This window comes from Falco naumanni, chromosome 2, assembly GCF_017639655.2.
Source record: "Falco naumanni isolate bFalNau1 chromosome 2, bFalNau1.pat, whole genome shotgun sequence".
NCBI lineage: Eukaryota > Metazoa > Chordata > Aves > Falconiformes > Falconidae > Falco > Falco naumanni.
The window spans coordinates 101729648-101755127 of NC_054055.1; the positions used below are offsets into that span (position 1 = coordinate 101729648).

General features: G+C 46.1%; 1 protein-coding gene across 6 annotated transcripts in view; it reads left to right on the forward strand.

Moving 5' to 3' along the window:
- TIAM1 (TIAM Rac1 associated GEF 1) overlaps positions 1-25480 on the forward strand; it is a 195242-nt gene that overhangs the window by 120919 nt on the left and 48843 nt on the right. For all 6 annotated transcript variants that reach the window (XM_040582819.1, XM_040582820.1, XM_040582815.1 and 3 more), the window contains 7 exons: positions 4799-5246; positions 7629-7801; positions 13045-13269; positions 14717-14902; positions 17350-17496; positions 19570-19644; positions 20690-20860. In XM_040582819.1, coding sequence (XP_040438753.1) covers positions 4799-5246; positions 7629-7801; positions 13045-13269; positions 14717-14902; positions 17350-17496; positions 19570-19644; positions 20690-20860 — 1425 coding nt within the window. The remainder of the gene's footprint in view (positions 1-4798; positions 5247-7628; positions 7802-13044; positions 13270-14716; positions 14903-17349; positions 17497-19569; positions 19645-20689; positions 20861-25480) is intronic.

Consider the following 25480-nt stretch of genomic DNA (forward strand, 5'->3'; position numbering starts at 1 on the left):
TACCCAGTTGGTTCATCAGTTAAATTGTTGTCTGCATTTGGTGGGGCAGTGATAGTTCCACTTCATTACACTCCAATGCCATTAGGGCTGTTGTAACAGCCCTGGCACGTGGCCTGCTTGCAGGGCCTCACTGCGTTCGTGTTGGCAGCAAGGGCACCATTCAGCCCATCATTCAGCCGGTTTCTCATTCTGTGGCATACCTCTCTGGTGTCGGGCATTCCACCTTTCCCTCCATTACTGTCTGCTGAAGGTCCTTTCATAAACCCTGGGCATTTACAACGGATATGGTAACACTGACAGTGTAAGAAACGGTGCTGCTCCTCTGTCATCTTCAGCAGTGGCAGGGATCCCAGATCCTGGTGGATGCTGTGCTACTGCTTACCGCCTCCCCATCAAGGCACAGCGTGCAGCACAGTTGCTAGAGCCTGTTTAGTTCCCTTCTTCAGCCAGTCGTCTTTATGTGAATTTCTCCCTGCTTTCCACGGAGCAAATCTTCAATCAAAGCGACAAAGCCCCCTGTTTATTCGACTTGTTGTCCCTATGGTCTAAGACCTATTGTGTCTGCAAAATGCCAAGAGCTGCTATTCCCACGACTTCTTGGAGGAAGTACGCTTTCTTTTCTTTACTACACGCTTTCTCCTTGGTGTGACCAATTTAATGATTTCCACCTCCCTCTTGCTTTGCCCTCTTGTCCTCCCAGGCCTGAAGCTAGGTAAACACCAGTGGGAAGGCTAAGCGGGGCAGCACAGATTTTAGTTCCAATCTTGCGTTTGGTTCCTGGGATGGTCTCTCGGGGCAAAAAATATTCCTTTGTGTGGAGACAGCTGTTTGCCAGCCTGAAAATACAAAACACAAGTTCTCTGGTGAGATGCAGAATATCAGATGCAGTGTCTTGAACCTTACACAGAGCTGAATTAAACTTTTGAGGTTTTTAACCCCTGAAATAAAACAGAGTCCCTTGGTGATAGGAATTGCAAATCCAGAGCAATGTGCTGGTGATTTTGTGATAATGTCTGTATAACGTCCAAAACTGCAGGCTTCAGAAATGAGCATTCTGCAGTCTTCAGCTGTCTCCCAGCTTCTGCGGTGTGCCTGGCACATGCCATCAGCATCATGATGGAGAGCTGAGGGACGGTGGGCAGGAGTCAGAGGGGTGAGTAGCGAAGGCGGAGCTGTGTAGTTCACTCTTGGCTTCAGAAACTTTTGCCTGGGAACTCCTTCTGCTGAGGAGCAAAATGTCTGTTTCATTAGCAAGCCTTTGTGGCACGTCCGTTATGGACCCAGAGCAGTAACAAGTCTTCCTTGGAGGAGAGAGACATTGCTATTGCCCGTGGGGCTCTCCGATAGCCTAAGCAAGAAACATGAGTAATTCTTAAATAGCTATCATCAAGGTTATGCAATGTTTGCGTTCCTTCTGAGCAGCAGCCTGTGGTGGCGGTGGCAGTAGCTGGACACCAAAGCTAGAGGCCTGTGTATCCACATTGATCTCATCAGTGGAGAGCCGTGCTGCTCATGGTGTGAGCTGGGATGCTTAATTTTCAGCATCGTCATTTGAAAATTTGCAGGAGTAGTTCTGTGCCCCCAGTGATGTGTTCGTCAAACCCTGCTACAGTTTGTTGCTTGGATTGGGACTGTTACCCCTTCAGCCGTGGCACATTTCTGTGGAAGCGCAATACTAAACCTCTGTACTTTCTGCTGAACTCTTAATTGAATGCACTTCGGTATGCGGGTTATAGCACTGTGAGACAGCCAGAGCAGATGCTGGCTGCTTCTGGAGAGCTTTTCATACCCTCCGATGAGAACGAGCTGACATTGCAGCAGGAGCTCAGAAGTCAGAGACCTGTGCAATGAATGCTCTTAACCCTACTAACCCTGAGACCAATCTTCTCGTACAGCAGACTTCCGAAAGTGCTAAGCTCACTCAATGCTACGTTTCATAATTCATGAGTGTGAACAATATTACCAGGCTATAGATTTTGAACCGTTCTGACCTTTGTATGCCCAGACCCTCCTCCTACCAAAGGGCTTGAATCAGTTGGTTAGAAGTCTTTGATACAGGATATTTAAGAGAGGAAAATGGAGTGCAGGGAGCAGAGGGAGATTAGGGGCAGGGCTGCAGCATTATGCTGAAAAGATCTTTTGACCCATCCAGCCTATAACTTGCACTGTGGTGAAGATTATAAAGATGTTTTCAAAATGTGCTGCAATTAAAGCTCATGAGCATATATAACATTCACTCCGAGTTTTCCATCCTTGCATTTTTTTATAAACAGTAAACCGTTATGCCCATGTATCAGTTACAGAGTGTAGTCTGCATTTATGGACAGGGGAAACTGAGGCAATCAATGCTGTGTCTCACCAAGGTTACACAATAAGGCTGTGTCACACTGTGCACGAGTGACCTTGAGAGCCTGCATTGCAGCGCTGTGCATCATCTCTGGGTGCACTTCTGTTTTTGAAAAAATACTCTATCTGCTAAAAAGCACCAAGAAAGTTTCATGCATAATCTGACTGGCAAAATTACACATCCCACCTCCCTCAGTTTGGTGACCTGTTATAGTAGCTCTTCATTTTTAAAAACCGATTAATTCTGGTTAAAGCATGAGATGTGCTTCCTAAAAGTAACATCAGCTGAAATTCTGGAATTAACTCTGTACTTTTTGTATAGCATGGATAAAATAATTATGAGACAGACTGTATATTTATTAAATCATTAACCATATAATACATATCTCAAAACCTCAAGTAATTTTTGTTGCTTGTATGTCGTGTTCACTGCAGAATGCACATTTGTTTATGCTGTGTGAGTGGCACACTTTTTCCCTTTAAAGACATTATGGATGAAGAAGGGCCCAGGAAACAAATGCCAACCCCAATCATTCTATGGGAATAATTATCCCAGTGAACATGGGCGATCCGGTTCAGTTCTTTGGCGCTCCAGTTTTATGCTGATGTAGCTGCGCTGGCAGAGAGGCAGTGCCTCGGGTGTGAGCGCCGAGTGGCCGTGCCAGTCCTGGCTCCCTGGTGCATGGGGTCTCAGATAGAGTGCTGTCATCAGAAGTTGCACCATCCAGCTTGCACAAAAGCTCGCTCAAAGCTCGCTCACGGCAGTGTTTTGTAAACACTGGTTTCTGAGCAGCAGCCGTTCCCCTCTCCAGATATCCCTCCTTTGCAGAGCTGCAGTTCCCCTCTCCAGCTATCCCTCCTTTGCAGAGCTGCAAGAAATTGGAAGATAATTTGCTTCCAAAACCCAAATGTATTGGAACAGCAGGAAAAAACATGTCATTGGGAAAACTGCTTTATGCGGGTAGATGGCTGCAGTTACAGGAAGCCCTGCTCGGCTCATTCACATGCAGTGGGAGTAGAGGAATATTGGCCTGTCCAGAACAGCTTGTCTATCGCTGTGTTGCATTAAATAACCAGACTGACTGGGATAACTGTGCTCATTGAGCAGGGAAGGAAGCGCTTATTCTTCCAGCTGGACTCCAAGACTCCCTTGAGAGGTAGCATTTATGAAGAACAGGCCCATCCGTTACGAATTAATGCCTTAAAAGTTGGTCAAATTCAGCAACACCCCTCCCCTCCCCCTAAGGTTTCCTCATCCAGTTCTTGCTCCACAGGAGGAAGGTTTCGAACAGGGCTTGGTAGAGGGTTTCTTGGTTTCTGCAGAGCTGCTCTTGCCTTCACAGGAAACTCGTGCTTGAACCAACACCTAGAAGCTTGTTTTCTCTCAAAAGAAATACTTCATTCTGCCACCTCTTCTCAGAGACTTCCTCACTTTGTTTAAGACTCGTAAGTCAAGCACCAGCTGCTCTTGCAAGGGAGGTAGAGGCTGCAATATCCGTTGTTTTGGCCGTATTTGTCACCTCTTTGCACCTTTGTCCTTGGCTCCCTCTTCTCCCAAGTATCTAACATATTTGTCACCACTTACAGGGCTTGTCCTTTACTGTCCTCCTTCAAAAACCGCCACAAGTGCCTTTGGATGCTGGGGCGGTAGCAGTTAGCCCCCTCTGGGCACCAGCCTTGTTGCAGGGGGCAACCTGAGCTACTTCGAAACTTGAATTCAGTCACGTTATTTCCTGCCTTGCTCAAGCCAGCCATATTCTTGTCTCTTATGATACTTCAACTGTGACCTCTTGGGGACCAAGAAGGGTCTTTTGCTGCAGTGGTTTGTCAGGGTCTATTACTGTGGGATTTGGCAAGGGATATCATGTGGCCCCTCGTTAGGGTTTGTGATGTAGAAGTGACACAATACAGAAATAACCTCAAATACATTAACCTCTTAGGAGGAAAAAAAAAAAAAAGTACCTTTTTAGTTATATAATTTGTAAATCACAATCTTGGGATGTCTAAAATGTGTCTTCAACTGTAGGTGTGAATGTACAATATTAATGTTTTCTTTTCAAAATGCGTAGGTTGATCGCTGCTTTTCTTGACACTGCCAGTTTTTGCTACCATATGTTCTCCTTTTGCAAAACCTTTAGCACTGTTAGCTTAATGTAAACAGATGATGCTGTGTCTTATATTCCAAAATGCTAAGGCTGTAGAGGCACAACCTGAAATTGTGTGTGTGTGTGACTGGTCCTTCCTAAATTGTGCTGGAAGTTCTGCCTATCCCACCTTTTCTTCTAGTTGTTTGTCTTCAGAAGAAAAAGAGAGGAGTGATTTCCAGTGCCAGACAAAATGGGGGTGTGAAGAAATGTGGTGCCACCTGGGTGTTTCGGGTTCTGTCGGTGTTCTCTAGAAGGCCAGGCTGGGCCAGGCTCTTCATCTCACGCTGTGTCTCTCTTGCAAATAGGATGTCAATGCAGGCGAGGGGAGCGAGTTCACTGACAGTGGGATCGAGGGAGCAGCCACCGACACCGACCTCCTTTCTAGACGCTCCAATGCTACCAACTCAAGTTACTCCCCCACGGCCAGTCGGGCTTTCATCGGCAGCGACAGCGGGAGCAGCTCGACAGGTGACGGGCTTCGTCAAGGGGTGTACGAGAACTTCCGCCGGGAGCTTGAGATGAGCACCACCAACAGCGAGAACCTGGAGGAGGCTGGCTCTGCCCTCAGCGACGAGCAGAGCAGCGGCACCCTCAGCTCCCCAGGGCAGTCCGACATCCTCCTGACAGCCGCCCAGGGCACGGTGCGCAAAGCTGGTGCTCTGGCCGTCAAAAATTTCCTGGTGCACAAGAAGAACAAGAAAGTGGAGTCAGCCACGCGCAGGAAATGGAAGCACTACTGGGTTTCCCTCAAAGGTACAGAGCAAGCATGCAAGGGTTTATCCAGACGGGCGTCCGTGGTGTCCTTTGGCTTGTGTATTGCTGCAGATGAAGAAACCAGCAGCCTAGGCTTTAAAAGCCACTGCGAGCTTCCGTGTAATTAAACCAAAGCACGAGGAAGTGGTCCTGATGTTTTTCAGAGGGGGGTTTTATTTGATGGTCGTTGGTGTGCTTACATTATGGCATGCGTGTAGGCAGAGACACGTGTCTGTGCTGCACTGAAGTGGGGTTCATACCCTGCCTGGAGGCCTGCTGGCACCACCTAGGGTGGCTTCTCCGAGCACTGGGTTCCTTGAAGAAGCATGTCTATGGCTGGCTGACAAACTAAATACCTGTGTGCAGCTGCAGCCACGTGATGGTGGGAGTTGGCTAGTGATGACACTGGCACGTGTTCAAACAGGGGCTCTGTCTTTGTGCGCATTCCTCTTATAGAATCATATAATCATGGAAAAGACCTTTGAGATCATCAAGTCCAACTGTTAAAACTCTTGTAACTCCTGTTGCTTAGTGCCATTGGCCTCTCCTTCTCTGAGATGTGCTTCAGGAGTATCAACACCCAGCGAGCCGCAACACGTTCGCGGTGTGGACGGCAAGCCATGGTTCGGTTGCGGAGACTGGTTTGTGACCTGGGAGATGCTGGCTCTGGCTGTGTCACCCATCTGGTGATGGGCAGCCCTCAGCACCCAGCCGCCCTGCTGCCCCGCAGACCCTTTTCTCTCCCAATTTTTGCAGTTCCTGCTAGGAGCGTGCTGCAGTTTGGGGTTTGAGTGCTTATAAATGCCCATAAACGTTAACGGAGCAGTGAAACTCAGGACCTGGCCTCCTAAAGCGACCTCTAATTAATCTTGATGTGGTTGCATCAGCAGTAAAACGGGAAGCGACGCTTGCGGGATTTTGGGACTGGCCTCGCTCTCCGCCCCCACAACCGGCCTTCTCTGTGGGCCAGGGGAGGCAGAGCTGTGTCTTCTGCTGTGGGTGGGATTGCCAGAAACCTCAGTGTAGTTAAAGCCCTGTCCTCCCCACAGAGTGCTTTTTTTAGAGCACTCCTTTTTTTCTTTTTTTGTAATTTGCAGCAGTATTTTAAAACCAACAGCAAAGTTAGGTGCCAGCCCTTCCTTGGGGTGGTTAGAGAGACTGGGGAAATGAAAGGGGAGGGAGGGAGGGGGCAGGGGCAGGGGGGGCTGATCTCCTGGGAGGGGGGCTATGTGGCAGGAAGGTCTTGCTGTGAGGGGCAGGCAAACAAAGGGCCATCTGGGAGGAAAAAAGGGGAAGGATGAGCACGGAGGCAGTTTTATTTTGAAGTGCTTTAACTGAAGTGAAGTGTTTGCTCCTTAGATTGCTGTGCCTTAATAATGTTAGTGTTTAAAGGAGGCTTTGAAGTTAACAGCTGGTATTGTTTGGCTGCAAATACTTCTCTGAGAGGCTGGGTAGCACCTTTGCCACTGAGAGGGCTAGTTCCAGTGACAGAGAAACAATGTGCCTGTTTTAGTTTAAAACAACTGTAGATAATGTGGGAAGATGGAAGAGGAGACCCTTTTTTTGGAGTCTCCCAAACTGCAGACTTGCTACCCGCCTCTCTCTGAGAATTGTAAGGATTATTTTGTAAACCCAAGCAGGTTGTTTGCTGTCCCCAGCTTTTGGCGGTATCACCATGAGTCAGATCCGAAATATTATAGTGGAATAAGAATATGGTTTATGCCTTTTGTTTGTTTGTTTGTTTGTTGGGGCTTTTTTGTATGTTTGTCTTTTAGAAAGCACAGCTCATTCCAGTCTCTTTTTCTTCCAGTTACTCATCTGCATCCAGTAATTTAACTCGCTTGATCTTTGCCTTGCAGGGGCTGTAGCAGCTGCAGGAGGCTGAGGCAGGGCCATGGGGGTTTGCCTGGGGGCCTGTCTGCTCGGCAGTGCCAGGGGAGACAGGCTTTCACACCTGCGTCTTCCTTGTGGTCCCCTTGGTGGGACAGGGTGGCTGGGGAGGACTCCCATTTCGGGACTTACAGTGGCGCTTCTCATCTGGGGCTGTGTTTTACTGCCCATGACTTTTTCGGCTCGTGTCTGTGGCTGGCTCCTTTTTAGGAATGCTAAGGTGAACAAAATGGTCCTCTGGGGCACGGTTTGATGTACCATACAGTTGGTGGTGTGCCCCTATGGTGTGGAAACCACCGCTTTATTGGGCTAAAAACTGCTCTCCACTAGTGATTTCAGCTAGTGCTGAAGATTTGAGCAGGCACTGGCAAATCCTCCATCTCTGTGACAGTTTTACAGGTGATTTACAGTCCCAAGTATCAGCACTGAATAATACAGGGCGGGCGTTATGCTTAAATGTGTTGCTTGCTAATATACGATTGTCTCTTTTAGGATGCACGTTGTTTTTTTATGAGACTGATGGCAGATCTGGCATTGACCACAACAGCATCCCAAAGCATGCTGTCTGGGTGGAAAACAGCATAGTGCAAGCAGTTCCTGAACACCCCAAGAAGGACTTTGTCTTCTGTCTCAGCAACTCCCTTGGGGATGCTTTCCTCTTTCAGGTTGGTCTGGTTCAAGTTTTTCACAAAGTTGTTACCTTTTCCTGTCTCCGACCGAGGAAGAAGTGTTAGCTGTAGTTGAAATCAGTGGAAGAATCCCACTGACTCCAGTGGTTTTGGGATTTTCCTCTGGCAGTGCTGCAGCAAGGATATGATATATTTGGTAAATGCCACTCAAGGGACCCACCACCACATGTGAATCACCGTCAGATCTGCTGGTTTTATTGACTGACCGGACCCTCTTTGTGTAGATGGTTGGAACAAAGCAAGAATTACGTAATATTGTTATTACCCTGTACAAACCGGGAATTTTGCATGGTTTGACAGTGTGCTTATAACACACAGACAAGGCCAGTTACAGTGTAGGACATACAGTAGTGCATTAAATGTGCTATAACATGATGTGTGTCTCATAAGAGACGTATCAAAGATGGGACCTTGTGGGGAGGCTCAAAGGGTTTACAAGACCAAGAGGAGTCAGAAGTGCAAGGGGGTACTTGGACCTCCAGGTACTTTCCCAGTGGTGCTGCATAATCCATTTGCCCCTTGTTCATACGGACCTTAGTCAACATCTTGCTGTTGCCCGAGAGGAGACTGAAAGTGCATGTTTGATTTTTTTTAATCAAAAAATAGAAATGTCTGAATTTCACAGGGTATGTTTTAAAAAAATCCAGTATTTACATCAAAAAACATGCATTACTTGATGGTTTCACTGAAGAAGATTTCTGGATTTTGGTAACTGCTGCTTCCCTGAGTGATTTTCAGGTTGGCATTCTACTTTCTTATTGCAAGTTGTCACTAATCAAGACTTTTTATTTGTAATCGCCAGCCTGTACTGAGGTGGTAGCACTTCCTCCTCTCTTGATTTAGTTTTCTTCACCAGAGGAGTCCCTTATTTGTTTCCCTTTCCAGTGGCAATGAGTTCAGAGTTTCTTGCCTTCTTAAATCAGAAGGTACTCTGTAGTAGGATGTGCCCCTGCATCATTACTCCCCTGTACTCCAGAGCAAATCTTTAAAATTGCACTGTCTCATAGGTTCTTGCAGCTGTCCTAAACAAGGGGCTAGATTCTCATATTCATGCAAAATAAAAAGACGTTACTGATTCAAAGGAAGTGGTGCTGGCTCACATCTTAAATAGGCTGACTATCTGATTGCATACTGAAAAAAAATTTTTTTTTTTTTTTTTTTGCAGGCTAGCTTCTCTGCCACCTCAGTCTGATTTTTCCTTAGCTCATAGTGTAATACTACACTGCCCCTTTCTACTTGGTGCCTTTCCTGGGCACTGTATGTGTGTCTTGCCACCTGGAGAGCTTAATCCAGGAGGTAAGCGTGGTGCTTATGGTCTCAGTGTGTTCTTGAAAGGTTGTGGAGCGCCACCTCCTCTCAATCTACTGATAGGAGCTGTAAAATCTTTCCCATGCAGTTTTCTAAGGAAAAACCTTAATTCTCATAAAATTAATGCCAGTGCTAAGTACTGAAAAGGTCACATTCAGTACATTTCTTTTGTGGCAACACAGGGCCTTATTCAATAAAAAGCCCTGTGTCATTATGCCATGGGTAGATTTTCATGCAACTTTGTGGGAAAAAGCAAAAGTGAGCCTTTTTGAAATGAAAAACAGTAATTTATATCGCCTCGCAGAGATTTTTTGTTAATGTGTCCCTTGTCATAGAACCCATGCATCGCTAGCAAAGCAGAAGAGAAAGCAGGGATGGGTTTGGGGAGAGGGGAAATGAGACCAGCTGCAGTGGTGGAAGTAATGCGCTGTAGGGCTTGCTTGCTGCACTCAGAGCAGCCGACGCATGTGTACGGCTGTTCAGCAGTGTTACTTAACTGCTCAGGTTGTGCGCGTCCATCCATCCATAACACAGTGCTGTAGGAGCGGTTTTGATGAGAAGAAACCCCAGACCTGCAGAAGACGTTGTGTCCTTAGGGAGAAAAATAGGGTTGCCTTGTAATGCGTACAGATATTGGACATCTTGTAACAAGCCTTCCCACTGCATTGCACCTAGAGACATCACATACCTCCTACACGATGATTCTTTGCGCAATCAGTTCTTATTATGCCTACACAAATCCATTACTTGCAGATGTCACATGCATTTTCCAGGAACTCAGAGCAACTTGTGACACCACATACTTCTGTATCAGATGTTTGCAGCTTGTTTATGTGGTCCTTTCCGTTGAGAAGTGGAGTGATTCCCCTTGCCTACTCATCTACCAGAAGAGTCTTTAGATCCTAAAATCCATTCCAGATTCTCTTTTTCCCTCCCTTTCCCCAGGAAACCAGAAAGAAAACTGACTCTGAATCACAGAATGGTTGGGGTTGGAAAGGACCTCTGGAGATCATCTAGTCCCAGCTCCCTGCTAAAACAGGCTCACCTAGATCAGGTTCCACCATCATGTCCAAGTGGGTTTTGAATGTCTCCAGAGGAGACTCCACAGCCTCTCTGGGCAGCCTGTTCCAGTGCTCTGTCACCTTCAAAGTAATCAAGTTTTTCCTCATATTCAAATGGAAATTCTGTGTTGCAGTTTGTGCCCGTTGCCCCTTGTCTTGTCGCTTGGCATCACCAAAGTGAGCCTGGCCCTGTCCTCTTCACAGTCTCCCTTAAGATATTTGTAGACGTTGATAAGATCCCTCTCGGTCTTCCCTTCTCCAGGTTAAACAGGCCCAGCTCTCCCAGCCTTTCTCACAAGGCAGGTGCTTCAGACCCCCAGTCATCTTTGTAGCCCTGTGCTAGACTGTCTCCAGCAGTTCCCTGTCCCTCTTGAACTGGGGAGCCCGGCACTGGACACAGCACTCCAGATGTGGCCTCGCCAGAGCAGAGCTCCCTCAGCCTGCTGGCCACGTTCTTCCTGATGCCCCCCAGGATCCCAGTGGCCTTCTTGGCCCCAGGGGCACCCTGCTGGCTCGTGGGCAACGTGCTGCCCACCAGAACTCCCAGGTCCTTCTCCCCAGAGCTGCCTTCCAGCAGGTCAGCCCCCAGCCTGTACTGGTGAATGGGGTTGTTCCTCCCTGGGTGTAGGACCCTGCACGTGCCTTTGTTGAACGTCGCTAGGTTCCTCTCCACCCAGCTCTCCAGCTCTGTCCCTTCATTCGGGTCATAGATGAGTAAGTTGAACAGGACTGGACCCAGTGCTGCCCGCTGGGGAACACCACTGGCTACAGGCCTCCAGCTGGACTCTGCGCCCCTGACCACAACCCTCTGAGCTCTGCCATTCAGCCAGTTCTCCATCCACCCCACTGTCTACTCATCTAGTGCAGACTTTTACATAGGAGGATGTCATGGGAGGCCGTGTCAGAAGCCTTGCTGAGGTCATTGTAGACACCGTCCGCCACTCTCCCCGGTCTGCTCAGCCAGTCATTCAGTCATTGAAGGCTGTTAGGTTGGTCAGGCATGATTTCCCCTCGGTGAGTCCATGCTGACTCCTCCTGCTGACCCTCCTTTCCTCCACATGCTTAGAGATGACCTCCAGGATGAGCTGGTATACAGATAATATTTTAAAATTGAATTGCTGTTACGATTTTGCTAGGAATTAACAAAACAGACAATCTCTTTGTAAGTCCAGTGCTGCTCTCTTCTCTGCTGGGGGCTGGGTTTCATCACCTGACCATAGGCGAAGTATTTCCCATTCTGGAAATAATTTTTCTATTTTCAGCAGTCATTCCTCAGCAAGGTGGGCTGAATGTGTCTTCAGCAGTGGTGAAAAGACATTGTAAGCCCCTATCTATGAATGAACCCTTATTAATTTTATTACTAGGTCAGGGACCCTGACCAATTTAAGTAATATATTCTGTGTCATTCTTCTGTAATACATTCTTCAGTGTCAACTGGAGACAAGAAAATTGCGAGTAAGAGATCGGTCCTCCCAGTGTAGACCCTATCCTCTGCTTGGGACTTCTAACCTAAACTAAGGAAAGTGATGTCATTTTGGGACATGTGTTTCACCAGCTTCGGTACCACAGAAGTTTTGGGCGCATCAGCCTGAAGTTCCAGCCTTTGCATACCTGGTTGCCAGAGCTAGGCTTCTGTGGGAATCTCTCATTGGCTTCAGTAAGCCACATCCTTTGCTGTTAGTTGTGACCGCCAGGAGAGCAGTGAGGATGAGCTTTTTCATCTCTGCTAGCAACTGGAGATGTCAAACTGTGCTGTCTATTAAAAGATCAGGTATCATCAGAAAGTTTAATTAGAACAAGGTGGTTTGGCACCTTGCTACTTTTTCAGCCACAAACCAAATACCACTGTGATTACTGCTAAAGGCTGACACTCAAGAGAAGGTCCACTGCAACCCTGAGTTGGCTGTAAATTTTGTTTTACAACCTACTGTAAAAAGGAATGAAATTTAGTAAGAAGAATAAGAAGATTTACTTCTTATTTTGAAAGTCTGGATAAGGGATGCTTTGAAATATTCTTTTTCCGTGTCAGAAGCCTCTAAACAGAATAGCGCTCTTCCAGAAGAACGTACTGGTGACCCATTCCCCAGCCTAATATCTTGTAGAATCATGGAATGGTTTGGGTTGGAAGGGACCTTAAAGTTCATTTAGTTCCAACCCCCCTGCCATGGCCAAGGGTACTTGTTGCTCAAAGCCTCATCCAACCTGGCCTTGAACACTTGCAGGGAGTGGGAAATGTTCCCTTTTCCTGGAGCGTCACACACATGCTTGAGAAGGGACAATACCAGAACAGTAAAAATTACAATAAGCTTGCCTTTAATGTTAACAAGTGTTGCCTTCAGAGTGCTTTGGGACCTTCAGAAGCAGAAAGCTTGTTTGTCTGTGCATCAGAATAAAGCTACTCATGGATATTATGGTCATGTTTTATGCCATTTATTTATTGCTAACTGTTGCGTGCCAAAAAAACTCTCCACACTGTGAAGAGCACAGAGGCTGTTACATTCTCTGCCTTAAGGAACTGGGAGTTTAGAAAACATCATTAAATGTTGAGCTACAAATTATAGCAGCGTTGTATTGAACAGGGAAGGTAATTCCTGAGACCTGGCTGGGAAACACTGTCCAGCTGCAAAGCACAGATATAGGTGTAATTCTAAGTGCTGAATGCCTAGCGCTGAGTTAAAAATGGCCTGCTTAAGAATGATGGGGTTCTTATTACTTCTCTTATAAGTGGATTTAAGGCTTTGGATCTTAAGATCAAAGGGAAAGGGAACTCCTTGGAATTGCATTTGTTAATCTCCAATCAGTTTTAAAGAGCATCTTCACTTCTTTTCCCCCTCTTTCCCCTCTCTTCAGACCTCTAGCCAGACTGAACTGGAGAACTGGATCACGGCAATCCATTCAGCTTGTGCAACTGCAGTGGCAAGGCAGCATCACAAAGAGGACACCGTCAAACTCCTGAAAACAGAGATAAAAAAGCTGGAGCAGAAGATCGATATGGATGAGAAGATGAAGAAGATGGGTGAAATGCAGCTGTCCTCAGTAACGGACTCCAAGAAGAAGAAGACCATACTGGATCAAGTAATCTCACTTGCTTATGTGAAATAAGCCCCTAGCAAATATTTTAAGGCCTTCTTCAGATTAGCGGTACATCTGTCTGCTCCCGCTATGCCGTGTGTATGCTGGCAGAGCGTCCCAGAGCAGGCGGGACATGTGTTGGCAGGAGAGCCGTGCTGGCAGCCCTAGTTGCACCGTTTCTCCAAACAACGTGCACTAAGGTACAGCATGGGCTGTCTTCTCCTGGCCTCCGCATGAGGGATTTGGCTAGCTGCCTGGAGGTGGAGTGAGAGCTTTAGGGGAGCGAAGAGGGTACCAGGCTACGGCAGCAGGATGCCTTAGGGAAGAGCTGGTCACAGACTAGCAAATGCTGCTGTTGCTTGTTGTCTGGAGCATGGAAGAGACTGGTTCTTTTCCTGGTAGATGGGTTGATGAGGGCGCCCCTGGTTTCTGCTTGTTACAAGGGCCTGCCTTGACCTCATGGCTGCAACCCTGGCTGCCCCTCAGGACCTCTCCTTCTGACTTGAAGTGGACAACGTAGTTGTGTTTCTGAAGCAGAGAGCCTGGAGCAGATGTCTCTCCTACTGCCGCAGCGGCACCTTATTTTAGGAAACTAACATATGGCTCCTAATTCATTAGTTTGTAGCTCTTTTACCATGGCTGCCAAACATGCCTGTAATGCAAACTGTAGGGAGCAGCCCAGGCCCTAATGCGCTAAGCTGAAGAGATTTTGTACCCCCTGGAAGCCCGTGAGAGGGGGGAGATGTTCGCCTCTGCTGAAAGGGCTCCACTCAGAGGCTGTCAATCACAGTAAGGGGGCAGAGCAGTCTCTCTCTTTATGTAACTGAGTTTTTCTAAATGCTTTGAAACTGTTTCCTATCAGCAATTTGAATTATTTAAAAAAGTCCTTTCATAGGCTGATTATACTACTCTTCCTCTGATAAGATTAATTATTGCCAGCATGCTACACTTTTTCAAGTATGGCAAGCTCTGTTGATGCTTACAGCAACGCTGCTGCTGTGGCTGCTGGTTTGGGGCGCTCTGTATCTGGAATTCGGTGGGGTTTGGTCTTCTTGTTCCTCAGATGCCCTTGATGCATGAAAGAAGCCTCTTAAGGGACTGCTCAGAAGAGAATCCTGGAATACAAAGAAAATTAAAAATGAAATTTTAATCCTATTAATTAGCATTGTATCAAAGGAGTAGTTGTCCCAGAAGACTTCTGCTATGAACATAAAAAAAGTTGTTTTCCATCTAATGAAAACGTTTTATTATTTGTATCCTTTTGGGGATTGTGAGGGTAGGGGAGAGTGGGAAAGAATGGGAATCAAGGTTTCTTGAGTGAAATCAGCATTGGTGAAAAAAGTGTTTTACTGGGAACAATAAAATTTTTTCAAGGTATTTACCACCCTGTTCTTTCTCCTCTCTCCTTCTTTTCTCGTGTGTCTTGCTCCTCGATCTTCACTGTACACAGATCTTCGTTTGGGAACAAAATCTTGAACAGTTCCAGATGGACCTATTTCGGTACCGCTGTTACTTGGCTAGTCTCCAAGGAGGGGAGCTCCCAAACCCTAAAAGACTGCTTGCTTTTGCCAGCCGGCCGACGAAAGTTGCGATGGGCCGTCTTGGAATCTTTTCAGTCTCGTCGTTTCATGCACTGGTAAGTTTGAACAGAGGCCAGGGGTCATCTTTGCCAACCTGTAAATCGCTTCACATGTCCAGGGCAGAGATCACATCAACAAACAACAGTCTGTGCCTGGGAGGTGAGCCCTTACCTTAGTGTGCAGAATATTCTGCTTCCTGAAAGGGGTGTGTGTCCTGGGTATAGATTAAAAAGCAGATGCTTGCAAGCCATGGCCTTATGGAAGTGGAAGAACTCTGTTTCTCCTAAACATGTGAATTTGAATTACCAGATCTGCACTATAAACATACTTTCTATAAACAGATCTTCCTGTTACAAGGGCAGGCTCATCTCTAATGTCCACGTACACGGGCTTGATCCAAAAGTCCTGTGAAATCAATGAGAGCCTTTCCGAGGCCCTCAGCACATGTTGGCTTAGACCTTCGTGGGCATGGCTTGTCTTCTACCATATGGATGAAACTACTGACCAATTAGTCTAATAACCGGTCTCCAGTGATCAGCACCTGATGCTCCACAAGGGAGGGGAAATGTTCTTCTCTGCTACTTATGGTGTAGCAAATAATGCTTAAAATGGTTGTTTGAATTTAAATAATGTAACAACCCAGCTCTTAAAAATACAGGGAAATGTATTGCAAAGTGGCGGGGTTTTAATGAATTTAAATCAAGTTCCTGTAGTTTTGTCTTGGACTCCTGGAGCTTCATAGAAATAGCTGAGCTCCACTGTTGTCTTGTAGATGTCAGCTGTACCCTTCAGTTGAATACAGGGCTGTAATTCAGTCAGGGGCGTTTTTATTCTTTTATATATGAAAAGATTAGCGTCATCATCCTGATAATTGCTGGTGGATTTATATTTTTTTAAGTGGCTGGCTGTAATTTGCATTTATGCTTATTTTTTTGCATCTAGCGAAGCACTAAGCGTTAGCCTGAAAAACAGTCTGCCTCTTCATGCTGGTGTCTCTTGAGAGCCAAGTGAAAAAAAATAATGTTTTGAATATGTTGTGTTGGAAAAGACACATGCTTTCTTCTCCTTCAAGCAAACTCTCGTGTCCTCCTTTGCCCTCAGTAGCGCAGAGATGGCGCAGTGAGTCTCAGACTTGAGCTGGGTGCTGCATGGTGATAGCGTGGCATCCCGAGCTCTCCTGAAGATGTTCCTCGGTACATTAGTCAGAGGATGTGCTAAGTCTCCCAGGTGCCTCTGCACAAATGTCCCGGGTACAGCTAAGAAAATGGCTCACAAGTCCAGGCTTTGGAAGTGGAGACGCTTGCCGTAGTGTTTAAGTTCTCCTTCTCCTTGATTTCTTCACCTTTCCCAAGGGGAATCACTGTTACTCATACAGCAACGGTTCCCCGGGTACGCAAGCCAGCCTTCTGTTCAACCTGTCTTCATATGGGGTTTTGTATCTGCTGCACCCAACCGACCAGTTTCTCAGCTCTGTAGCTTGGGGCATCACTCAGGGATTCGGGTGTTCCCACTGGGGTTGCCAAGCGACAGTCACTTTTTGCTAGTTTCGGCTGTGGGAATCCAGTACAAAGGTGTTCCAGGAAGCATACGGCCAAGTCGGCAGGGTGGGTCTGTCTGTCTGTCTAGCTTCACCTTGCGCTCCTGTTCATGCCTGCCATCTCCTACCACTCCCTTTTTCACAGGAGAGGAGCTCACTCTCCTGAGGCCACTTCCACATGGGAAATCTGCTTAAACTCTGGCCTAAACATTTCTGACTAATGTCGCACTAATTTCTACCAGAGCTTCCTCACCTGGGAAACACTCCTCAGATATTTGGTCTCACTAAAGGCAAATATCTTTTGGCTTGGAAGGGGTTTCCACAGGTCATTTTTCAAGTACCCAAGCAGTTAACACTGCTGTAATTGAAAGGGTCATTTCAGCTCAGTTTTTTTGCTTCCTGTGTTTTGCTCACTCCTTTAAATGTTGCTATCTTTAAGGAAGTGCAGGTTTTAAATACCTTGACCTATTTGCAAGCCTTTATCTGAGCTTGTAGCAGTTGTGAGTCAGTTCCAGGATGCTTCCACAGGAAGGAGCAGAGAGAGGCTGGGCTTTTTGGAAGCAACAGATAAGTTTGGGTATCTCAAGTTTCACGTGTCCAGCTTTGAAACCTTGTTAGATAAAAAAAAAAAAAAAAGAAAAATACCCAAACCATTCACTGGTGCTGCAGCTTTGCTCTGTGATGATGAGGCTGCTTTAAAATATCTCAGATTAAATGTCAAAAAAAAACGAGGGAGTGGTAGTGTCCATTTTAATTTTTGATGTTTGACTTCAGAAGAAGTGAGTTAGATCACAGTGAGGAGGAACTAGCCTGAAGCATCGCCATTGTCCCTGTTGTGAGTACACATCGTTGCCATAGCATTTGCCTTTTTCTTTCAAAGCAGATTCCACTGTTTATTAGATTATGTAAGCCATGGTGCAGTGGGATGCTGCAACCTTTGATTTTAAAACCATGTGGCACTGACAGGTGGCAGCTCGCACAGGGGAGTCCGGAGTGAGGAGAAGGACGCAGGCCATGTCCAGATCTGCCAGTAAACGGAGAAGCAGGTTTTCTTCTCTTTGGGGGCTGGATACTACCTCGAAGAAAAAGCAAGGGAGGCCAAGCATTAATCAGGTAAGTGTGTGGAAGTTTGTGATACTGTTATTTTCAAGGCTTATTTGTTACTGTGCAGCATGCAGTTCATGCAACGAGTCACTTGCATCAAGCACTTACACATTCAGCCTTAACCATGCCTGTCTAATTTTTCACAGCATATAGTCATCTCATTTCACATCCTTTTCAAAAATCAGTGACTGTAATTACAAATAGGTGTAGAGCAGCTCCTATCAAACAAGGTTTGGAGTTTGCACCTGCTTTAGCTGAATTGGTTACATTTCCACTGTTGTATTTCTGCTACTTCTGGTTTTGCTGGAGGTGCTTCCCCTAAACTCAGGAGTAACAAAGCAGCAGTGTAAAACAGATACAACTTTGGAAGGAAAAGAAAGTGCAGACTTGTTTGTTCCTTAAAAGTAAAGTTATGAGTTTGTAGAATACTTCATATGTAGTTGAGTATGGGGAAAACTTCCTAAAGTAAGAAAAAGCTTTGCATTTAGTAGGGACAATCCCCATTTTGCTTCAGATTTTTAAAAAAGCAAAAGCTGAAGCGTTTCCACCCAGTCATTGCCCAGATCTGTCTCTGGAAAACGGGTTTCAGTGTGGTAGGAAGGTGCTTCCCTGTTATTCTTTCCAAACATCCCTAATTATAGCTTTCAATTTTTAAGAGCCATACCTCATCTAATTGCAGGAAATGTAGGCTTTGCTTTTCTTTCTCTTCTTTCACTTTTTGAGGGGAGAAAGGCTTGGGACACATGTTGTTCTTTGCCCTGTGATTTCTTCTTTCTGTTAAAGCAGCAGTGGGCGTTTGTTTTGCTTAGCAGAGGCTGAATACTGCAAAATTGTTCATCTTGTTTTTAGTGAGACATTAGAAGTTCACCTAACATTTGGTGACTGAGCAAAAGCTCAGGGTTTTGCTGGGAAGCAGCAGATGCCTCTGTGAGCGTATTCCCAAGTCTTTGCGCTGGAGCTGCATGATCCCTGTTGCTTTGTACTTATTTCCCCAAATCAAGGGCATTCCCTTGTCCTGTGCTAGAATCCTACCCATGCTGTGTCTTCAGACCCTTTTTTTCCTTTCAGTGGAGATAAATGCATTCTTCATGCTTCCTCCCCCTTCCCCCACTCTTACCCCCCTCAGTCCTCAATAAGCACAGGCGTGAAAAGGGATTTTGTTCCAGTTAAAGAAGAGTCATACTGCAGAGAGTCAAAGGAAAAGCAAAGTTTGAGAAAGTAGCAGAATGTCTAAATATAGTGCCTGAATGCACTTCCCCTGCTCATGTGTACTAGCATGCAAAGTATTGCAAAGCTGAAGCAGTAAACTGTAAATCCCTAAAGAAGTGATCTTCTCCCATCCTGCATGGTCCCTGCTTTGTTTTAGGTGCTGAGTAGTTAACAACCAAACCCAGCAACTTGATCATAAAGCTGTGCTGATGTGGAGCTATAAAACTTAACTTTTCAGTTTTAATTACAAGCTTCTGCTGCAGTAACAATGCTGCTGTTTGCCCATCTGATGCAGTCCTGTGCTGATTTGGGGTGGATCCTGTAAATATTCCCATTCTGTCATTCATCCTGCACAGAGTCCTGTTGATTTTGGCTCTCTGGCTCATGCTGGGTTACCAGCTCTTACTTCGTTAGAGAAGGGTTACTGTGCCTTGTAGTACTTGAATGTTTGCTAAGTGCATTTTGAAGCTGGCTTATTATGAAATCAGCCAGAAGCGGATCCCTTCTTCTGATTTCTCAGCCTTAGCAGAGGTGGAGAAGCGTTCATTTCCCCCACTTTACAGGTGAGGAAAATGAGCACAAAAGAATATCAAATTTGTCCAGCTCCACCAAGTAGGTCAATGACAGACCCCTAAGCAAAACTAGTCTCTATCTCTCAGAATGGTGTCCCGTCACCAGCTTGTCCATCACCCCCCACCCCCTTCTCTTTTAATAAGCTGATACTCTCCTTTTCTGTGTTTTGAGATGAATGTTTTACTTTTCAGTTTGATTTCCGTGCCAGATGTTAGATACACTGTTCTCCCCTTAGTGTGTGCTGCAGACAGCACAGAGGCGCATTCATGTTTTAAAGGAGAGTTGCTCTTTGTTCCTCAGGTGTTTGGTGAAGGCGTTGATTCAGTAAAGAAATCTCTCGAAGGAATCTTCGATGATACGGTCCCAGATGGCAAGGTAAAACACCAGCTTTCCAGCTGCCTCCTTCCCCCCTTTACAGCCAGCCTAAGTGCAGCGTTGACTCTGGGATGAGAGAGGGGACACGGAGTCCCCAGGAGAGGAGAGAACCCTCTGAGTGCTGTAGGGCTTGTAGCTGCTCCGGGAGGGTTAGAGCTGGTTGCTCATGGTCAAAAGGGCTCGCTGAGCGTGGCGTCCTAAACGCAGCTGGAGGTAGCAGACCCAGAGGGGTGTTAGCACTGCATGCCAGGGAAGTACTTGCGCACGGGAGGACCATGGCTGGTTCTGGAAGATGGTTCCTTGTGGCAGCCATATGGGGTTTTCATAATTCAGGATTGGCGCAACTGTGAGGCGCAGGACTTTCTCTGTTTTGTTCTCATGCGCTTCTGTGAGCTTCTCCGTTTGCAGCCACAATTACAACTACTTTCTTTCCCCGGAGAAAGTCAGCTATAAAACAGCATTAAGACAGTGCTAAGAGGCACATTCTTCATGTAGTGAATACAGGTTTAGCTGTGTGAGCCCACTTGCAGCGAATAGGGATTCTGCAACTCTATCAGTTCCTGGGGATTTATAGCTTAGAAAGCAGCTCAGATGTATAAAAGGCAGTAAATTCAGAATAAATGCTAAGATTTGCTATTTTGCCATTTCTAGGTATAGGAACTGTAGCATTTACAACAGTTTTATTGGCCTTGGATTGGTTTACTCAGAAACACAGTACATTTAATTTTTAATTTTAAATCTCTTTTTATCACTATTATTTTTTGTTGCATTCCTAGCATTCCCAATAGCCATAGGGTAAAATCCCAGGAAAAGCACACTGCACCAGTGTAGCTGTGTGGGTGGCATGAGAAGGCACACTTTGTACTGCTCAGGTAAAACTGCAAAGTTTCCTGTCCAGACAAGCCTTCAGTCTAGGCTTGTGAATAAAATGTCTTCTCTGTAAGCAGGCTTTTTGATACAGCATGTAACGTTCCTTACACTTGTTACTGATGAAGAGGGAGATTGTATTTTTCTGGTAGCGTCATAACAGATTTTGTCTGTTTAGAGGGAAAAAGAAGTGGCACTGAGCAGTGTCCATCAGCACAATCCTGACTGTGATATTTGGGTTCACGAGTATTTTACACCATCTTGGTTCTGCCTGCCGAACAACCAGCCTGCTCTGACAGTCATCCGTCCTGGGGACACCACACGGGATGTGCTGGAAATGATTTGCAAGGTAAGGGCTGCCCTGAAGTGGGGTGAAGAATCTACAACCACGAGCCTTTTCAGGTGAACCTCATCGTAACTTTCTCGTATGCCAGTGCTCACAGTGCACTGTATTGTGAGATCAGTTGTATGTTAGATGAAAAACATGAACGATACTGAAATTTTCATGCTAGCACCACACAAGAAATATTCATGCAGCTAGAGCTAAATTTGGCATGTGCGTAGGGAGAGGAAGGCAGGCTAGTTTTTGTCTTTTCCACTCTGTCCACTGTGCGTGAGCCTGTTGCGGTGCCTTCACACCCCAATGCTGCCTCCTCTTACGTACCCACTCCACTGGAGACCAAGCTGTGTGCAGGACCCTTCTCCTTCGCCCCGTCTGCACCCCCCAGCCTCCTTCCCCTCACTGAACGCCCCATAGCATGGTAGTGCAGTCGCCCTGTCCTCACCCAGCCACCCGGGTTTCCCCACCTCTGCCAAGCCCCCCCGTGGCCCGTTCCCTCCTCCGCCAGGCAGGCGGGTGATCTCACCCTTTCCCAGGTGCCAGGTTGTCCTGTTTCCAGGTGCTGTTCCTCCTTCCTTCCCCCTGCCGCTTCCTCCCCTCTGGCTGGCGTAGGGGAGGAAGGCACTGAGCAAACGACAGCACCAGGAGTGGGAGAAGGTTCCTGTGTTTGCTGTCTGCATCGCGGAGTCAGACTCACCTCGTGTAGGTGGCAGGAGGGAAGAGAGAGGAAAGCTTTCATCTGCATTTGTGGGGGGTGGAAGAAAAACCACCTGGATTTCTTTGCAAAATGAAGTATCGGAGACATTTGGCCGTTAAAAAGAGTTACATCTCAGCAAAGAAGTTGAAAGCTTTGACAAATTAAATACAAGCTTTCAGTTCTGGCAGCTACATAATGTATGTTTTCTGCTAACTGGCTGACTGCAAGCCAGACCCAACTCATGTCACGTGCGGTTCTGAAAAGTGAGTCCTCTTCTGTACAACAACAACAGCAAAAGAAAAGAAAACATTTATTAGTTAAGCGCGTAACTTCGGGAACTTTTAGAACATGTTGCATGTGCTTCCAAAGAGAGCGAAGGTGAGGGAACGGCATTTGTTTCCAATAATTATACAGTGTGCTCGTCTCTCTGCCAGGTGCACTATTAAGAGTGCTGCAGCTTGTGAAAGCACTTCATTGTGTTCAGGAAAAGATGACATTTTTGGAGAGAGACATAATAGGGAAGCTGGATGACACATTATTAGTAATGATTTATTTTTAGGATTTATATTTTCCTTTGAGTAAGAGTGATTAACTCACTGGGCCAGATCCTTAGCTGGAACAGATTGGTGTAGCTCCACCAGTTTCAGTAGGTGCCCGCTGAGGATCTGGTCTCTCGCTGTGTATTTAATTGTTGTGGGTGGTGGTATATAAGGATAGGGGAGGTGGGTGAGTGTTTGTTTTTTGAAGAGCTATTGTCTGTTTCTTTCCTTTCTGTAAGTGTTCGGTCTGGAAAACACTGATGGATGCCTTCTTTGCTGTAGCATTTAATAATCAATCTCTTTCTTCTGTCTCTTACATTCAGCTCATTTTTTCCCCTTTAATATCTGATCCACATCATTTCACATCATCTGCCATCAGAGAACCAGTCAAGTTCTGGTATAGTAAACATTTCAAGATCTACATTTCATATAAACCTCTTCATGTTTGTAGATGTGGTTAAATCTGTCTGTGCTATTAAACTGAGCTTGATTATTCTGTTGGAGAACATTAAGTGCACTCAAGTCATTGTAGAAAATGTGTTCTTATACTAACATTGCTGCTTGTTATTATACAGCGAGTTAGGTTTTGGAGGCTGCTTTGTGACACTTTTAAGATCAAATTTGGTGGGAGAATAGTTAAAGCATATTTTAAAGTGGTTTCTTGAAGATTTCACCTAAGGTTTAACTAATGACATCACTTGGAAGGCAGGAAAAGTCAATGTATATGCATGGATAATACTGATCAGTGTAAATGTGTGTATACTTACTACTAACATTTGCATAATGGTATGTCTTAAAATTGAGTAGAAACACACACACTGTATGTGGATTTAGGCAGTCAGTATGGAGAGAATAACACCAAAAATCAAGCCTAGAAGACTACGTGGCATTTAGTCTTTTGACTGAATGGATAAAAAGTGAGAAGTGAAAAAGGTTGTGCTTTCTCACAACCTGCATTTTTCAAAGAGACCTGCATGAGGAGCAAGAAGCAGATTCCCCCTAGGTCTCCGGATCTGTGCTCAAAGTCTCTGAGAAGTTACTTAGGCTTGATGCTCTGCAGGCGTACTTTGATTTTGAGCTGGTGTTTTCTGACTGAAAAGGTTTGGGCCACACAAGCGCGAAGCTCGGGCGGTATGGCGAGGTGGCTCGCCTGTTTCCATGATGCTGTCAGTTCAGCATGAATGAAGGTCTCCCCCACCAAGCTGAAAGAGCATGGGTGTCCCTTGCTTTAACTAGAAGGGAGCTGAAATGGATGACTAGTTCTGGTTGTGTGACCCGCTACACTGCTCGGAGCCTGTTGAGTTGGATCGCACCCCAGGCTGTAAATTCTTCTTCAAGAGCACTTTGGTTAAGTTGTCAGGTTATGCTTTAAATTGGGTTAGCTACTTAATTTAGTCCAGGCATAGCCAGAGTTATTAGGAGAGAAATAAATAAACGGAGAAGCTTATTTGGACTGCTAAAAGGTATTTTGGGTGGTCTTGAAAGGTTATATTATATTATTAAATACCATTAAAGCTGCCCTGTTTCTGCTCCTGCCTTCCCGTGTATGGACGCAGCTAGATCAGCCACAAAAGAAGCGGGTTAACGGTATGGCTTCTAGGGCAGATGGGCTGTGTCCGCTATAAGAGGACCTTTTCCTTTCATTTCAGTAGAAAATCATGCTGCTATTTGAAACAGTTTAACTAACGTAAATTTTTGAGGTAGACAAAGCATTGCTGCAGCTACGCAGATGTTAATTAACTACATGGTGTGGCTCATGCGCTGCACCTTCACAGCTTTAATGGTGATGACTCTCGTTGCATGACTTGGATGGGACTGCAATGTAGTGGATGAATGGCACACACCCTGGCTGGTGTTTCGTGGAAGAAATTAGCGGCGTAAAAAATGTGTGAGTTTTATCTGGTGACCTCTTCAGACAATGCTGTTCTCTGGCATAGTTCAGGGCTTCAGTGCAGCATCAGTCATCTTGCATTTGGCTCCCTCCTGCTCTCTAAAATGGACAGCACACACAATTTTCTCATAAGCAGATCTCCCTGCAAAGACAGGTGTGAAAATGGAGGCGTCAGCTATCACCTCCACGCCTGATGCAGTGCCCGTATCAAAGCAGGCAGAAGCCCTGTCATTGACTGCTGGGATGATAGATCAAGCTGCCAAAGGTTGCTCTTTTAAGATGCTATCAGGGTGCAGGTTGCAGAACAGGTTGCAAGCAGGTCTGAGCGCACCTTGCCCCTGCCCCAGGGCGGGCAGTGGATCTGAACTGGTGGTGCTGGGGTGCCCCTGGCCCCATGGGGAGCCTGGGGTGGCTGAGCATGGGCTCCCTGCCCCACCAGTGCAGGTGAGGCAGCTCTGGGTCTGCTCCCAGTGGCTGGAGGCCCCAGACTACATAAATTCATGTCCCTCTGCAACAGGCTGTGATTTCTGCTGGCCTGGGGCAGGCTGGAAAGCGTCCCTTTGGGTCTCCACTGCAAGGGGAGGACATTCAGAGTTGCTGTGGGAAGCGACACGAATACCCAGCTGCAGACAGGGGCTTTCTCCCAACCCTGGGCTTTACTCGATGGCGTGTGGCTTGTCAGCATATGTCTGGCTGACCGGCGTGGTCTGGCCCCGCATGAAATGCAGCATGTGTATGACAGCTTTGGCACAGGAGACCACAGGACGATACAGCGTGGTGGCAGGTGGGGGCTGCCAGGTTGCCTAGCTTCTTTTTCTGCTAGTGTGGTTTTTTCCACATAGAATTTTTTCCCCACTGGCTTTGCTGTAAATGGCTCAAGTGTTTCTTGGACTTGCAGAGAGATTTATCATAGACAGCTCCCTCTGGACACGGGGTATGCAGTCTGTAGGTTCATGTCTCTGTATGTTCTTGTTTAATTGGTGTGTGAGGTGCTCTTCAGTTTGTGTATAGGGATAGCAAACTAATATGACTGGAAACTAATCTAGAACTCCTCTGTGTCATTTCTGAACCATTAAAGCCAATTCTTCCCTTTAATTTCTGGCATGTTTGTACGTGTGTGTGTGTAAGAGAAAAAAATAGTGGAAAAGGTCAGTAAACAATGAGGAAAGTGTGCAAAATGCTTATTAAAAATAAGGAAAGGGGAGAGGGTAGGGGTCTCCTACATTCGGCTGTTTTTATGTTGGCCTCTGATAGATTTCAGATTCTTTATTTCATTAACTAGGTATTTGTCCAGATTACAGAGCCTATTCCATTTCAGATATTTGATTCCTGAATTTGGTCTTTGAATTGGACATATTTGAATGTAGCAGTACATAGAGTAAGCAATAGATCTATTTTATTATTCTTATTGGTCGCTCTTTTTTATTCATGGGCTAATCTAGACTTTGAAAACATTCACTGTTATCTGAGTATTTGCTGAAGGGTTTGCTAGGTCAGTGTGT